We start from the raw sequence: 16,539 nt of genomic DNA, 5'->3' as shown, positions 1-16,539 counted from the left end.
CCCCCAAATATCCCTCCAAGACACACCCAGGCATGTCCAGGAACCCCCCAAGGCCCCTTCAGAACCAGCCAGCATCCCCCAGAAGGGCTGGTCCGTTCAGCACCACCCCAGCCGCCTCTCAGGACCTCCCAAGACCCCTCACGAACCCCAAGCCCGCCTCAGGACCCCCAGGACCCCTCCAGAGCCCCTCCAGCACCTCCCATACCAGCAGTGCCGCTGTAGGCGCCGAGGTGCAGGCGGTAATGCTCCTCGGGCCCGGCGACGGCAAAGTCACGGTAGCGGGCGAAGGCGGCGTCCCACGGGGTGCGGAGGTCCACCCGCAGCTCCATGGGGGTCCTCGCTGTCAGCGCGTGCAGCGCCTCGTTCCCTGCGCCCCCACGCCTGAGTCCGGCCACTGCCTGGATGCCTGGGTCCCTCCCTGGAGCCCACCCAGATGCCTGGGTCCCCCCTGGTCACCCACCCATGCCCACCTGGGCGCCTGGGTCCCCTCCAAACACCCACCTGTGCCCACCCAGATGCCTTGGTCCCTGCCCTGGAGCCCACCCGGACACCTGGGTCTCCTCTTTGGTCACCCACCCAAGCCCACCTGGATGTCTGCATCCCCCAAAAAACTGCTGGGTCCCACCTGGATGCCTGGGTCCCCTATCCCAGACATCAGGGTGTCCCCAAGTCCGCCCCCACCCCTGGGACCCACCCCGATGCCGGGGTCCTCACCCAGCCAGAACTCCCCAGTGATGTTGCCGAAGCCGTGGGCGTAGGCATCCCACCCCCGCCAGAAATCGGTGCCCCCATCCTGGCGGCGCTGGAACACCTGGGGTGGGGGGGTCAGGGGGGTCCCAACACCCCCCCATTGACCACATAGAGACCCCCAGAACACCCGTTTCCCCACAGACTCCCCCAGTGGCCCCCAGGAAACACTATTGACCCCCATGACCCCCACCGACCCTCAGACTCCCCCTCATTGCCCCTCATTGCAACCCATAAAACCCCCAAATACCCCCTATACGACCACCCAGCCCCTCCCAGTGCCTCCCATTTCCCCCCCAGTGACGCCAGGCCCCATATTGCACCCCCATGCACCCACTGCCCCCCATAAGAAAAAACCATAACCTCCAACACCCACCCATATGACCTCCCCAGCCCCTCCCAGTGCCTCCCAGTGCCCCCCAGTGCCCCCTGCTTCCCCTTTTGCTCCCCAAGAACCCCACTTCCCTCGAGACCCCATATCCACCCATATCCCACCACGCCACACCCTCCACACCCTCCCAGTGCCTCCCAGAGGCAATCGCAGTGTCTGGGAGAGGCATAGCGGGTTTATTGGGGTGCCCTGGGCATTATTAGGGTCCCCCAAGGTGTTAATTGGGTTCTGTGTGGGTATTGGGGAGCCCTAAGGGAGTATTAGGGGTCCCACAAGGGATATTGGGGTTCATGGGGGGATACTGGGGTCTGCGAGGGCCTATTTCACTCCCCTAGTTGTTATTGGAGTCCTAAAAGGAATATTGGGGTCTGCAAGGAATTGTTGGGGTCCCTGGGTTGGTGTTGGGTCCCTCAAGGAATAGTGGGGTGCTCTGGATGTTATTGGGGTCCTCCAGGCTATTATTGGGGTCTCCCAGGACATTACTGGGGTCCCCTGGGGATTATTTAGGTCTCTGCAGAGAACTGAGGTGCCCTAATGGAATACTGGGGGTCCCACAAGGGATATTGGGGTCTCCCAGGTGTTGCTGGGGTCCCTCAAGTCATTACTGGGGTTTCCCAGGACATTATTGGGGTCTCCTAGGGCTTATTTCGGTCTTGGAGGGGGTACTGGGGTGCCCTAAGGGAGTATTGGGGGTCCCACCAGACATAATGGGGTGCACCTGGGGGGTAGCGGGGTCCTCAAGGGGTTAATGGTGTCCCTGGGGGGGCGGTATTGGGGTCCCACAAGGAAATTTGGGGTTGCTAGAGGAGGACCAGGGACCCCGAGGGATTACTGTGGTCGGGGCAGGGGTATTGGAGTCTGACAAGGAATATTGGCATCCTCAGGCAGGTTCTGGGGTTTTGGGGTGCTGGGGGTGTCGTTACCTGATGGGGTCCTCCAGGGAGGCCGTAGACGAGCTTGTAGCCATCAGGGGTGGTGCAGGGGGGACACCCAGTGCAGCCGGGTGCTGTGGGGCCACACAGTCCCCACCCAAATGGTCCCTGGGGCACTGCCATGGGGGAGGGACATGGCCCCTGACACCCCCAAACACCCCCACAGCCCCCCAAGGACCTGCCCAACAGCTGCTCCCCAACGGGCAATCACAGAACCCCCACATCTTATCACCATAACCCCCCCAACCCCACAGAAACCCCCATGGACACCCACACTCCCAGTAGTCTCAGCAGAGCCCAGTATCTCCCAGTAGGCCCCAGGAGACCCAAGCAGGGCCAAGTAGGGCCTGGTAGATGTCAGTAGGCCCCATAGACCTCAAGGGACCCCAGCAGCCCCAGCAGAGCCCAGTAGGTCCCAGTGCAGCCCAAGACACCAAAGTAGGGCCCAGTAGATCCCACTAGAGCCCAGCATGTCCCAGCAGGCCCCAGTAAGTCGCAGTAGACCCCAATAGTCTCCAGTAACCCCAGCAGAGCCTAGCAGAGCCCAGTAGGCTCCAGTAGGCCCAAGAAGACCCCAGTAGAGCGCAGTAGGCACTAGGAGGTCCCAGGAAGTCCTAGGAAGTCCCTGCAGGTTTCAGCATGACCTAGTACACCCCAGTGAGCCCCAGAAGACCCCTGCAGAACCCAGTACGTCCCAGTAGAGCTCAATAGGCCCCAGTAGACTCCAGAAGATGCTAGTAAGTCTCAGTAAACCCCAGTAGATCCTGACAGAGCCCAGGGGACCCCAGCAGACCCCAGTAAGTCTCAGTAAACCCCAATAGAGCCCAGTAGGCCCTAGTAGGCCCAAGGAGGTCCCAGTAGGTCCCAGTAGACCCCAGTACCTCCCAATAGACCCCAACAGGCCACAGTAGGCCACATTAGACCCCAGCACGTCTCAGCAGGCCCCAGTAGATGCCAGTACATCCCAGTAGTTCCCAGTAGGTCCCAGTAAGTCACAGTAGACCCCAGAAGGTCTAAGTAGGCCCCAGTACATTCCAGTAGGCCCCAGCAGATCTCTGTAAATCCCAACATCCACCAGTAGGGCCCAGTATGTCCCTGTAGTCCCCAGTATATTCCAGTAGGCCCCAGCAGGTGCTAGTAGATCCCAGTAGGTCTCAGTAGACCCCAGTAGTGCCCATTAGGCATCACAAAAGCCCAGCAGATCCCAGTAGGCCCCTGTAGACCACTGGGAGATCATGGTAGACCCCAGTACATCTCACTAGGCCCCAGTAGTTCTCTGCAACCCCCAATAGCCCCAGCAGGTCTCAGTAGGCCCTCAGCAGGTCCCAATAGATTCCAGTGGGCCCCAGCGTGCCCCAGTAGAGCCAGTTAGGCCCCATGAGAGCCCAATAAATCCCAGTAGGCCCCAGTACACCCCCAGGAGATCTCAGCAGAGCCCAGAGAGCCCCAATAGGCCCCAGCAGACCGCAGCAGACCCCAGTAGGTCTCAGTTAACCCCAATAGGCCCCAGTAAGCCACAGGACATCCCAACAGAGACCAGTGTGTACCAGTAGACCCCAACAGGCCCCAGCAGGCCCTAGTAGATGCCAGCAGAGCCCAGGATGCCTCAGTAGCTCACTTGAAGCTCACGGTAGACTCCAACAAGCCCAAAAAGGTCTTGGTAGGCCCCAGTATATCCCAGTAGGCCCCAGTAGATCTCTGTAAACCCCAATAGCTCCCAGCAGGACCCAATAGGCCCCAGTACATCCCAGAAGGCCCCAGTACATCCCAGTAGGGCTCAACAGTCCCAGTACAGAATCCCAGAGTCATGGAATGGTGGGGGTTGGAAGGGCCCTCTGGAGATCATCCCATCCCACCCCCTGCTTGAGCAGGCACCCCCAGAGCAGGGGCACAGGGCCGCATCCAGGCAGGGGGTGAACGTCTCCAGGGAAGGGACCCCACAGCCTCTCTGGGCAGCCTGTGCCCCTGCTCTGGCACCCGCGCAGGGAAGGGGTTTGTCCTCATGTTCAGGTGGAACTTCCCGTGTTCCAGCTTGTGCCCGTTGCCCCTTGGCCTGGCGTTGGGCACCACTGAAAAGAGCCCGGCCCCATCGCCCTGACACCTGCCCTTTAGATATTTATAGGCATTGATGAGACCCCCCCTCAGGCTTCTCTTCTCCAGGCTGAACAAGCCCAGGTCTCTCAGCCGTTCCTCCCACAGGAGATGCTCCAGTCCCCGACCAGCTCCGCAGCTCCCCAGTGGCCTCTCCCCAGCACTTCCCTGTCCTTCTTGAGCTGGGGGGGCCAGAACTGCCTGCAGCCCCCCAGGTGTGGCCTCACCGGGGCAGAGCAGAGGGGGAGGAGAACCTCCCTCACCCCGCTGCCCACACTCCTTTCCATGCCCCCCAGGGCACCGCTGGCCCCCTTGGCCCCAAGGGCCCGGTGCTGGCTCAGGGTCACCTCGCTGCCCCCCAGCACCCCCAGGCCCTTCCCATCAGAGCCGCTCTCCAGCAGGTCCCCCCAGCCTGTGCCGGTGCGGGGGGTTGTTCCCCCCCAGGGGCAGGACCTGGCACTTGCCCCTTGTAGCCCCATTTACTGAAGGTGGGTGCCCACGCCTTCATCACCTGCCTGCCCCGGGGCTATGAGGTGTCCCTGTCCCCATGTCCCCACCCCGACCCCCATCTCACGCAGAGGTGGGCGAGCTGGGGGGGCAGCTCTCCGGGGGACAGCAGCAAGGGGTGGCCATCACTCGGGCCCTGGTGAGGAACCCCCGTGTCCTTGTCCTCGATGAGCCCACCAGTGCCCTGGACACCGAGAGCCAGCTGCAGGTGGGAGGTGACACCCGTGTCCCCTCGGTCCCCCTCTCCAGCAGCACCCTGGTCCCTGGGGGTCCCCTGGGTCCCCAGTCTCAGTGTTTCCAGGGTCCCTGGCTCCTCTTCATCCCCCATCCTCACGTCCCCTGGGGACCAGCAAACCCCTGGTCCCAGGAAGGGGTCTCCTCGGTCCCCTCTTCCAGGCCCTGCTCCCTGTGTCCCCTCAGTCCCCAGTCCCAGTGTCCTGTGGGTCCCTGGTCCCCATGTCCCCTGCATCCCTGCACCCTTTAGTCTCCTGGATCCCCTGCACCCCACTCCCCTGACCCCTTGGTCCTTGGGCCCCACGTCCCCTGGGTCCCCACACTCGGGGGGGTCCCCACTGATGACACCACCCGCCGCAGGTGGAGCAGGAGACCTTCGGAGCCAGCGGGGCCGGGCGCGCGGTGCTGCTGGTGATGGGGCAGGTGGCCCTGGCCATGCGGGCGCAGCGGGTGGCCGTGCTGGAGGGGGGACGACTGCACGAGCTGGGGTGCCCCGGGGAGCTCCTGTGCCCCGGCAGCCGTTACTGGCACCTGCTGCAGGGCGGGGGACAGGGGGGGACAGCGGCGGATGGGGACATGGGGGACGAGGGTGGGGAAGAGCTGGGGATGGGGACACCAAGGGATGGGGACACTGGGAGCTCTGAGAAGGGACGAGGAGAGCTGTGTGATGGTGACCACGGGTGCCATTGGGTGCCACCAGGTGCCACCAGGGCTGGAAAGAAACCCTTGTGTTTGTACCCGGGGGGTGTGTTGAGGGACGCCAGAGTGGGGGGGCTGTGAGGGAGGTGTAGGGATTTGGGTGGGGGTATGGGAGGGGGCAGGGATGGGGGTTGGGGGTCTAAGGTGCCTTTGATGGGCCAGGCATTAGCTGATGATGGGGACAGGGTGGGGGGTTGGGGACAGGGTGGGGGGGGGGACACAGCAGAGGACAGGGGGGGCAGAGCTTTGGGGCAGGTGGGGACCTGGGGGGCCTGTGAGGACATCAGCCACCTGGGGTGGGGCTGGGGGGATGGCGGGTGACGCACGTCCTGGGCATCCCATGGGGTTGGGGATCCTGGGGGGCTCCGTGGGGTGGGTCCCGTGACACCCCACCCGCCTCCCCCCTGTCTCCGGCATCTGCTCCCTCCCCCCACCCGGACGCCTGGGTCCCCCCCTTCCCCCCCCTCCCCCCCCATTACCTCATGCTGTTGATGGAGGCCGAGAAAATTCCTTGGCAGGAACAGCCGTGGGGCTGGGCCAGGGCCGGCTCCCCCCACGCAGCCTGTGCCCCACACACCTCCCAGCCCCATGCAAATCCCCAGCCCCACATTTGTCCTGTGGCCCCATATGTGCCCTACGGCAACTCCCCAGCCCCACATCTGCCCCATAGAAGTCTCAGCCCCACATGTACCCCACCCAGCCTCCTTTGTGCCCATCAGGCCCACATGTGGCCCTCTTGGTCCCACACGTGCCTGTGACACCCCCTCCCCAGCCCCACATGAGTCCCTCAGCCCCTCCAGTGCCCCAGCCCCACACATGCCCCCCAGCCCCACTCATGTCCCCCAGCCCCTCCAGTTCCCCCAGCCCCACACATGCCCCCCAGCCCCACACATGTCCCCCAGCCACACACGTGTCTCCCAGCCGCTACAGTGCCCCCCAGCCCCACATGTGTCCCCCAACCCCACTCATGTCCCCCAGCCCCACATGAATGCCCCAGCCCCTCCAGTGCTGCCCAGCCCCACACGTGCCCCCAGCCCCACACGTGTTGGGGCCCGCCCAACCCGGAGGTGATGAGCAAAACACCAGCCCTGGCCAAGGAACCCAGGCGTCTGGGCCCCCCCAGCTCTGCCCCACACCCCCAGCCCCAGGGGACCCAGGCGTCCGGGCCCCCACCCCCCGCCTGACCCTGCCAGACCTCGTGGCAAACCCACGTGCCCCCTCCCCCCAACACTGCCACTCAGGGGACCCAGGCGTCCGGGCCCCCCAAGTCACCCCCCCCACCCCCTCATCCTCAGGGGACCCAGGCATCCGGGCCCCCCAAGTCACCCCCTCCCCATCCTCAGGGGACCCAGGCGTCCGGGGCCCCCAAGTCACCCCCCCACCCCCCCCCATCCTCAGGGGACACAGGCATCCCAGACCCCCCCTGCCCCACATCCCGCCCCTCCCCCCACTGCCTTCTGGGGGACCCAGGCGTCCGGGTGACCCCTGACACCCCCCCCCGAGTGGACCCAGGCATCTGGCCGAGTCCGTCCCCCCCATATCCTGCAGCAACAACAACAGCAGCGGCGGGGGGGGGGTGGGGGGGGTGGGGGGGAGGGGGGAAGGGGGGCCGGCCAGGCTGAGTCATGACCTCACCCGGCCCCACCCGTGACTTGGCCCCAAAGCGCAGCCCCAGGACTGGGCCCTGCAGCCCCACGGCGTGGCCCCACTGACCCACGGCACAGCTGTGGGGCAGGGGTGGCCGTGGTGACTGGGAACACTAGGAGCACTGGGAGCTGTGGGGCAGGGGTGAACATGGTGACTGGGAGCACTGGGAGCTGTGGAGCTGTGGGGCAGGGGTGGCTGTGGTGACTGTGGTGACTGGGAGAACTGGGAGCTGTGGGGCAGGGGTGGCCGTGGTGACTGGGAGCACTGGGAGCTGTGGGGCAGGGGTGGCCGTGGTGACTGGGAGAACTGGGAGCACTGGGGCGAGGTGACTGTGGTGACTGGGAGAACTGGGAGCTGTGGGGCAGGGATGACCTTGGTGACTGGGAGCACTGGGAGCACTGGGGCAGGAGGGTCCATGGTTACTGGGAGCCATGGGACAGGTGGCACGGTGCTGACTGGGAGCCCTGGGGAAGGTGGCAATGTGGTGACTGGGAGTGGTGGGCCAGGTGGCAGTGTGGTTACTGGTAGCCGTGGGACAGGAGGGACCATGGTTACTGGGAGACCTGGGGTAGGTGGGTCTGTGGTTACTGGGGACACTGGGAGCACTGGGGCATGTGGCACTGTGGTGACTGGGAGCCCTGGGGGAGGAGGGACAGTGGTTACTGGGAGCACTGGATTCCTTTGGACAGGTGTCACCGTGCTGACTGGGCGCTGGGGCGGGTGGGTCCATGATTACTGGGAGCACTGGGGCAGGTGGCACCATGATTACTGGGAGGCCTGGGGTAGGAGGGACCACGGTTACTGGGGGCACTGGGAGCTCTGGGGCAGGTGGCACTATGGTGACTGGGAGGACTGGGAGCTCTGGGGCAGATGGCACTGTGGTGACTGGGAGGACTGGGAGCTCTGGGGCAGGTGGCACTATGGTGACTGGGAGGACTGGGAGCTCTGGGGCAGATGGCACTGTGGTGACTGGGAGGACTGGGAGCTCTGGGGCAGGTGGCTCCATGGTTACTGGGAGCACTGGGGCAGATGGCGCTGTGGTGACTGGGAGGACTGGGAGCTCTGGGGCAGGTGGGACTGTGGTTACTGGAGGCACTGGGAGCACTGGGGCAGGTGGCACCATGGTTACTGGGAGCACTGGGGCAGGTGGGACTGTGGTTACTGGAGGCACTGGGAGCACTGGGGCAGGTAGCACCATGGTTACTGGGAGCACTGGGGCAGGTGGGACTGTGGTTACTGGAGGCACTGGGAGCACTGGGGCAGGTAGCACCATGGTTACTGGGAGCACTTGGGCAGATGGCACTGTGGTGACTGGGAGGATTGGGAGCTCTGGCACAGGTGGCACCATGGTTACTGGGAGCACTGGGGCAGATGGCACTGTGGTGACTGGGAGGACTGGGAGCTCTGGGGCAGATGGCGCTGTGGTGACTGGGAGGACTGGGAGCTCTGGGGCAGGTGGGACTGTGGTTACTGGAGGCACTGGGAGCACTGGGGCAGGTGGCACCATGGTTACTGGGAGCACTGGGGCAGGTGGGACTGTGGTTACTGGAGGCACTGGGAGCACTGGGGCAGGTAGCACCATGGTTACTGGGAGCACTTGGGCAGATGGCACTGTGGTGACTGGGAGGATTGGGAGCTCTGGCACAGGTGGCACCATGGTTACTGGGAGCACTGGGGCAGATGGCACTGTGGTGACTGGGAGGACTGGGAGCTCTGGGGTAGATGGCACTATGGTTACTGGGAGCACTGGGAGCTCTGGGGCAGGTGGCACTGTGGTTACAGGGAGCACTGGGGCCGGCTGTGCTGGATTACTAGTGTTACTGGTGTCACTGGGAGCGGTCCCCCGCCCGCCCACCCCCCCCCCGCTCTGGCAGCTGGACCCCACATCTGGCCGCTCCCGCCCAGATGTTTGGTTACTGTGGCAACGCCACCCCATAAACACACGGGGGGGGGGAGGGTCCCGCCCATGCGCTTGGGTCCCCTACTGGGGGAGGGGCTGTGGGGCAGGCTGTGGGGCCCAGACGCCTGGGTCCCCTATGGGGGAGGGGCTGTGGGGCAGGCTGTGGGGCCCAGACGCCTGGGTCCCCTATGGGGGAGGGGCTGTGGGGCAGGCTGTGGGGCCTGGATGCCTGGGTCCCCTATGGGGGGGAGGGACTGTGGGGCAGGCTGTGGGGCCTGGATGCCTGGGTCCCCTATGGGGGAGGGGCTGTGGGGCAGGCTGTGGGGCCCAGACACCTGGGTCCCCTATGGGGGAGGGGCTGTGGGGCAGGCTGTGGGGCCCAGACACCTGGGTCCCCTTTGGGGGGAGGGGCTGTGGGGCAGGCTGTGGGGCCCAGACGCCTGGGTCCCCTTTGGGGGGGGAGGGGCTGTGGGGCAGGCTGTGGGGCCCAGACGCCTGGGTCCCCTATGGGGGGGGAGGGGCTGTGGGGCAGGCTGTGGGGCCTGGACACCTGGGACCCCTAAAGCTTGTGGGGTGGGAGATGTGGGGCAGGCTGTGGGGCCCGGATGCCTGGGACCCCTAAAGCTCGTGGGGTGGGAGATGTGGGGCAGGTGCGTGGGATGTGGCTCCGCCCCCGGTCACGCCCCCGGTCACGCCCCTCCCCCGCTGGACCCGACCCCACCCCACCCTGCAGCTGAGCCGCAGGGACGGCTCAGGACGGGAGGTACTGGTCTTACTGGGGCTACTGGTGTTATTGGGCTTACTGGTGCTGCTGGAGTTACTGGGGTTACTGGGCTTACTGGAGTTGCTGGAGCTGCTGATTTTACTGGAGGCAACTGGAGTTACTGGTGTTACTGGAGGCAACGGGAGTTGCTGGTGCTGCTGGTGTTGCCGGACTTACTGGTCTTACTGGAATTCTTGTTGCTGGAGGTGACTGGAGTTACTGGTGTCTCTGGAGTTACTGGTGTTGCTGGTTGCTACTGGAATTACTGGAGACTGGGAGGTGGCTGGAGTTATTGGGGGTACTGGTGTTACTGGGGTTACTGGTGATGGGAGTTACTAGGGTTGCTGGTGCTACTGGAGATACTGGTGTTACTGGAGACGAGGCAACAGGCGTTACTGTGGTTGCTGGTGTTACTGGGGTTACTGGTGTTACCAGAGACAGGGAGTGATGGGAGTTACTGATGCTACTGGAGTTGTTGCTGGGGTTGCTGCTGTTACTGGTGCTACTGGTGTTGCTGGTGTAAGTTGCTGGAAAAGGGGGTTACTGGGAAGGTTACTGGTGTTACTGGGGACTGGGAGGGGGATAAAACTACTGCAGTTAATAAGAACCGGAGGGCTACTGGGGGGGTTACTGGTGTTACTGGGGGCTGCTGGGGGTTACTGGTGTTACTGGGCACAGTGGTGCCAGGGCCACATGACGGTCGTGGGTGGGCACCGTGGGTCACCATGTCTGTGTGTCCCCATTAGGTGTCCCCTGTGGGTGTCCATGTGTCCCCCATGACATCCATGTGTCCCCTGTGGGTGTCCATGTGTTCCCCATGGATGGCCATGTGTCCCCTGGGTGACACCCACAATGTCTGTGTGTCCCCTGGGTGTCCGTGTGGGTGCCTCTGTGTCCCCACAGGTGTCCCTGTGTCCCCTTTCATGATGTCTGTGTGTCTCCTGGGTGACCCTGTGGGCGTCCATGTGTCCCTGTGGGTGTCCCTGGGTCCCCTGGGTGTCCCTGTGCGTGTCTGTGTGTCCTCTGTCTGTCGTCTGTGTGTCCATCTGGGTGTCCCTGTGTCCCCTAGGTGCCCTTTCATGATGTCCATGTCTCCCCTGCATATATGTCTGTGTGTCCGTGTGTCCCCACTGGTGTCTGTGTGTCCCCTGTGTCCCCTTTCATGACGTCCATGTGTCCCCTGGGTGTCTGTCTGGGTGTCCATATGTTCCCCCAGGTGTCCCTGTGTCCCCTGGGTGCCCTGTCATGGTGTCCGTGTGTCCCCATGGGTGCCATCCGTCCCCTTCCCGCAGAATCATGACCCCGGGGCTTCCCCTGCTGCTGCTGGCGCTGGCACTGCGGGGGGGGGCGGGGAACCCCCCCGGGGCCCCCCCAGGGCCCCCCTGTGGGGCGGCGGCGCTGGTGGCCATCCTGGGGCGCCTGCGGGAGCTGGAGGGGCAAGTGCGGGCACTGCAGAGCCAGTGCGGGGACAGCCAGGGACCCCAGGCCGGCACCGGTATGTGGGGGGATGGGGGGCGTGGGGGGCGGGGGGGATGGGGACAGGGGGGACGATGGGGGGGAGTGGGGACATGGGGGGGACGTGGGGGGCACAAGGACGTGGGACATGGAGGGGATGTGAAAGATTGTGGGGACATGGGGGGACTCCAGGGTGACATGGGGCATGTAGGGGGGCATTGGGGGCCATGGGGGACTTGGGGGGGCCATGGGGGGACACTGGGACATGGGCCACCTGGGGGGACGTGGGGGGACTTGGGGGGTCGTAGGGGGATGTGGGGACATGTGGGGGGGCATGGGGGGACATTAGGACATGGGACATGAAGGGGACGTGAAAGATCATGGGGACATGGGGAGACTCGGGGGTGACATGGGGGGCAGGGTGGGGACTTGGGGGGACGTGTCGGGGGATGTGGAGGGACAAGGGGGATATAAGGGGACATGGGGGGACACGGGGGGACATGAGGGGATGTGGGACAATGTGGGGGGATATGGGGACATGCGGGGGGGACATGGAGGGTCATGGGGGACATGGGATGTGTGGGGGATGTTGGGGGGGCACTGGGGGAGGACACGGGGGGCCGAGGGGACACGGGGGTGGCATGCAGGGGGCCGTGGGGCTTTGTCACCCCCGTGGCCCTCCCATCCCTGCAGGACGCACGCTGGCTCGGGAGCTCTGCATCACCCCGGCCGGGGACGGCTGCGGCTGCCCTGATGCCCCCACCCCACCCCCCGACCCCCCCCTCCCCCCCCCGACCCTCCCTGTCCCCTTGGCTGCAGCGACCAGGGACGATGTCGGGGGGGTCGCTGCCGCTGCTTCCCCGGCTTCACCGGCCCCCACTGCGCCACCCCCGCCTGTCCCCCCGGCCGCGGCGGACCCCGCTGCACCCTCGGTATGTCCCTGAGTGTCCCCGGGTGTCCCCGATTGTCCCCAGGGGTCCCCAAGTGACCCTGAGGGTCCCTAGTGCTCCCCCAGTGTCCCCATCCCAGTGCTCCCAGTGCCCTCACCCGCACCCCCCCAGCTGTAGTGGGCCCTGATGCCTCCTCAGTACGTCCCCACCTGTCCCCAAATGTCCCCAAGTGTCCCTTGTGCTTCCCTGGTTCTCCCCCCACTGCTCCCAGTGTCCCCCAGTGCTCCCCCAGTGTCCCCATCCCAGTGCCCCTCCTCCTGTCCCCTTCCAGCCATGGTGGACCCTGATGCCACCGTGGTACCTCCCCCAGTGTCCCCTGGTGTCCTCCAGTGCTTTCCCAGTCCTACCAGTGCCCCCCACTGTCCCAGCCCTGAGTGTCCCTGTGGTGCCCCTGTCCTGTGGTGTCCCAAGGGTGTCCTCATGGTGGCCCCATGGTGTCTTGAGGGTGTCCCTGTCCCCAGGGTGTCCCCATCCCACAGGTGCCCCATCCCCTGGTGTCCCCATGGTCTCTCGTGGGTGTCCCTGTCCCTGTGGTGTCACCAGGGTGTCCCCAAGGTGTCCCCATCCCCTGGGTGCCCCATTCTGTGGTGTCACCAGGGTGTCCTTGTCCTGGGGTGTCCCCATTCCATGGGTGCCCCACCCTGTTGTGTGTCACCAGGGTATCCCCACAGTGTTGCTGTCCCGTGGTGACCCCAATGTGTCCCCATCCCCTGGGTGCTCTGTCCCGTGGTGTCCCCAGGTTGTCCCCGTCCCCAGGGTACCCCATCCCATGGTGTCCCCGTGGTGTCTTGAGGGTGTCCTTGTCCTGTGGTGTCCCCATCCCATGGGTGCCCCATCCCTTGGTATCCCCAGAGTGTCCCCAGGGTGTTGCTCTCCTTGTGGTGTCCCCAAGGTGTCCCCATTCCCTGGGTGCCCCATCCTGTGGTGTCCCCCAGGGTGTCCCCATGCCATGGGTGCCCCAAAGTGTCCCCACAGTGGCACCCACTGATGGGACCGTGTCCCCGCAGATATCCCCTCGGTGACACCGCGCTTGGCCACCCGCAACCAGACGTCGTTCCGTGTGACCTGGCCCCGCCCCCCCGTGCCGGTGGACGGTTACCAGGTGGCCCTCGTCCCCCTGGTGAGCTGGGGATGGGGACAGGGGCGGGGAGAGGTCCTCAGCACCGCGGTGGCCCCAGCATGGTGGCCCTGATGTGGCTCCAATGTGGCTGTCGTCCCCAGGATGAGGTGGCATCCGCGGCCACCCACTGCTGCCCTGCTGGGGGGACAGGGTGTCCCCTAAGGTGTCCCCAACATGTCCTGTTGTCCCAGAGCAAGCCAGTGGTGAGGCCACCTCCTGCTGCCTAGTGTGTCCCTTGTCCCCAGGATGAGCCATGGTGGTGTCACCCCATCTGCTGCCTGGCTTAGGGATGGGTCCCCCCATTGGGGTCCCCCCATGGTGTCCCTTGTCCCCAGGACAAGCCAGCACCTCTGGCCACCCTCCTGCTACCTGGCTTGAGGACAGGGACGTGTCCCCAGCATGGTGTCCCCAGTGTCCCCAAGATGTCCCCTGTCCCCAGGATGACCCACCTGCCTGCAGCCCTGCTTAGGGACCAGGACGTGTCCCAACCGTGGTGTCCCCAACGTGTCCCCCAGCCCCAGGACAAGCCATTGGCTGCAGCCACCTGCCTCCTGCCTGGCTCAGGGATGAGGAGGTGTCCTCACCACACTGTCCCCAGTGTGTCCCTCCTTAGCTGTCCCCAACACGTCCCCAGTGTGTCCCCAACGCGTCCCCAACATGTCCCCCAGCCCTGGGAGAAGCTCTCGGCTGTGGCCACCTGCCTGACTCAGGGCCAGGTCCCACCGCGCTGTCCCCCAGCGTGTCCTTGGTATGTCCCTTGTCCCCAGGACGAGCCAGCAGCGATGACGACCCACGAGCTGCCCGGCTCCGCTGTCACCTTCGAGGTGACAGGGCTGGCGCCTGGCCACGCCTTTGAGCTCTTCATCCAGGCCCAGCGGAAGCAGCACCTCGGAGCACCCAGCACCCTACGCATCCGCACCCGTACGTGTCACCCGCTCAGCATGGGGAGCGCGAGGGGGATGGGCACGGGGGTGGGGACAGCGATGGGGACAACATGGATGGCGATGGGCGTGGGCATGGGGACAGGGGTGGGGACGGCACATGGGTGGGGTGATGGTGATGGTGATGGCAGGGTCGTGGGTGGGGGGGACAGCATGGGGACAGGGGTGGGGAGGGCATGGGGGTGGGGACACCATGGGCATGGGGACAGGGACAGGGATGGCACAGGGATGGGGACGGGGACAGCGATGGCGTGGGGACAGGGGTGGCATTAGCAGAGGGATGGGGACAGCATGGGCGTGGGGACGGGGACGGGGTTGGGGACAGTGATGGTATGGTCATGGGTGGGGGCACAGCAATGGGGACAGCGTGGGCACAGGGACAGGGGTGGGGGTGGCATGGGGACAAGGGTGGCATGGGGGTGGGGAAAGCCTGGGGACGTGGATGGCGTGAGCACAGGGGTGGGGACGGGGATGGGGACAGCCAGGGAGGTGGCATGGGGATGACACGAGAATGGGCCCAAGGCATGGTGACAGGGACAACATGGTGATGGTGGTGGGGGCAACACATGGGTGGGGACAGTGTGGGGGGGACAGGGACAGCACGGGGACAGACACGGGGACAGAGGTGGCACAGGCATGGGATGAGGAGAGCACTGACATGGGGACAGGGGTGGGATGGTGACAAGTGTGGGGGTGGCATGGCCATGGGGAGGGGGACAGGGACTGGGGTGGGCATGGGGACAGGGGTGATGTCTGCAGCCTCTGTCCGTCCCCATGTGTCCATGTGTTCCCATGGCTCTGTGGGTCTACATGCATCTGTCTGTCCTGGTGGGTCTGTGTGTCACCGGTCTGTCGCTGTGGGTCCGTATGTCCCCTTGGGCCCATCTATCTCCGCCTGTCCCCATGGGTCCGTGTGTCCCATGGGTCTGTCTGTCCCCATGGACTCGTCTGTCCCCATGGGTTCTTGTGTCCCCATGGGCTCGTCTGTCCCCATGGGTCCATGTGTCCCCACGGGCTCGTCTGTCCCCACGGGTCTGTCTGTCCCCGTGGACTCGACTGTCCCCTTGGACTCGACTGTCCCCATGGGCCCGTCTGTCCCCACATCTCCTGGTGCTTCGCGGTGCGTCCCTCTGTTGCCTGCGTCCGGATGTCCCCGGTCTGTTCCCATGATTCTGGGTGTCCCCAGTCTATCCCCATGGGTGTCCCCACTCAGTCCCTATGTGTCCGTCTGTCCTCGTCCCTTCCTGCGTCCATCCATCCCTGTGTCCTTGCTGTGGGTCCCCAGGCTGTGCTGGACAGGGAGTTTTGGGGACGGGTTGATGACCCTGGTCCCCTTTGCTCTCACAGTGCTTGCCCAGACTCTTCCCACCTATGGGGGCTCCCCAGGGTCCCCTCAGGGTTCCCTGGTGTCCCCGGCGTCACCAGTGGCCCCAGCATCACCATCAGCGCGAGGGTCTCCGGCATCCCCAAGGTCCCCAGTGTCACCAGCATCCCGGGGGTCACCAGGGTCCCTGGGATCACCGGCATCACCAGTGTCACCAGATGCATCCTTGGGGTCACCAGGGTCTTTGGGGTCACCAGCATCTCCAAGGTTTCCGTTGTCCCCAGTATCTCGAGGGTCCCCAGCATCCCCAAGGTCCCCAGTGTCACCAGACTCCCCGGGGTCACCGGTGTCTCCAAGATCCCCAGAAGCACCAACATCTCCAGTGTCCCCAAGGTCACCTGCATCTCCACGGTCCCCAGCATCACCACAGTCCCCTGTATCACCTCCATCTCCATGGTCCCTGGTGTCCCCCGCAGCCCCACTGTCCCCCATGCTCCCGGGTGGCCCATCCCTGCATGACCTGGGGGCTAAGCTCTCCTCCTACAATGGCTCCTTGCTGCAGCGCCTGGAGAGTCACCTCCGGGCTACAAACTTCCCCCTCCGGGGCAACCAAACGGTGCCGGCAGTGGCCCGTGCTATCCTCTCTTACCTCCTACGCCGCAGCCCGGCCCCGTTGCGTCACCAGCTCCTCCGCCAGATCCCCCATCCCAAGCCCCAGCTGATCCCGGGGGCCGCCGGCGAGGCTTTGGTGGACCTGGATGGGCTGCGGGGCCATGCAGAGACTGTGGTGATCCGTTACCGGCTCCTGGAAGAGCCGGAGGGGGCCGAGGGGGAGCTA

The 16,539-nt window shown here is 65.0% G+C and overlaps 1 protein-coding gene across 1 annotated transcript in view; it reads left to right on the top strand.

Annotated features, from left to right (window-relative positions):
• Positions 1–11,207: 11,207 nt before the first annotated feature.
• The window catches only part of LOC142049052 (tenascin-X-like), a 60,127-nt gene continuing 54,795 nt past the window's right edge, over positions 11,208–16,539 (top strand). Inside the window, 7 exon segments of the mRNA XM_075076433.1 lie at positions 11,208–11,406; positions 12,060–12,152; positions 12,155–12,298; positions 13,324–13,436; positions 14,204–14,357; positions 15,725–15,932; positions 16,014–16,539. The exon segment at positions 16,014–16,539 is cut by the window's right edge and continues 127 nt beyond it. Coding sequence (XP_074932534.1) covers positions 11,208–11,406; positions 12,060–12,152; positions 12,155–12,298; positions 13,324–13,436; positions 14,204–14,357; positions 15,725–15,932; positions 16,014–16,539 — 1,437 coding nt within the window.

Source organism: Phalacrocorax aristotelis, chromosome 31 (assembly GCF_949628215.1).
Source record: "Phalacrocorax aristotelis chromosome 31, bGulAri2.1, whole genome shotgun sequence".
Classification (NCBI taxonomy): Eukaryota; Metazoa; Chordata; class Aves; order Suliformes; family Phalacrocoracidae; genus Phalacrocorax; species Phalacrocorax aristotelis.
This window is presented reverse-complemented; position numbering and strand designations above follow the sequence as displayed.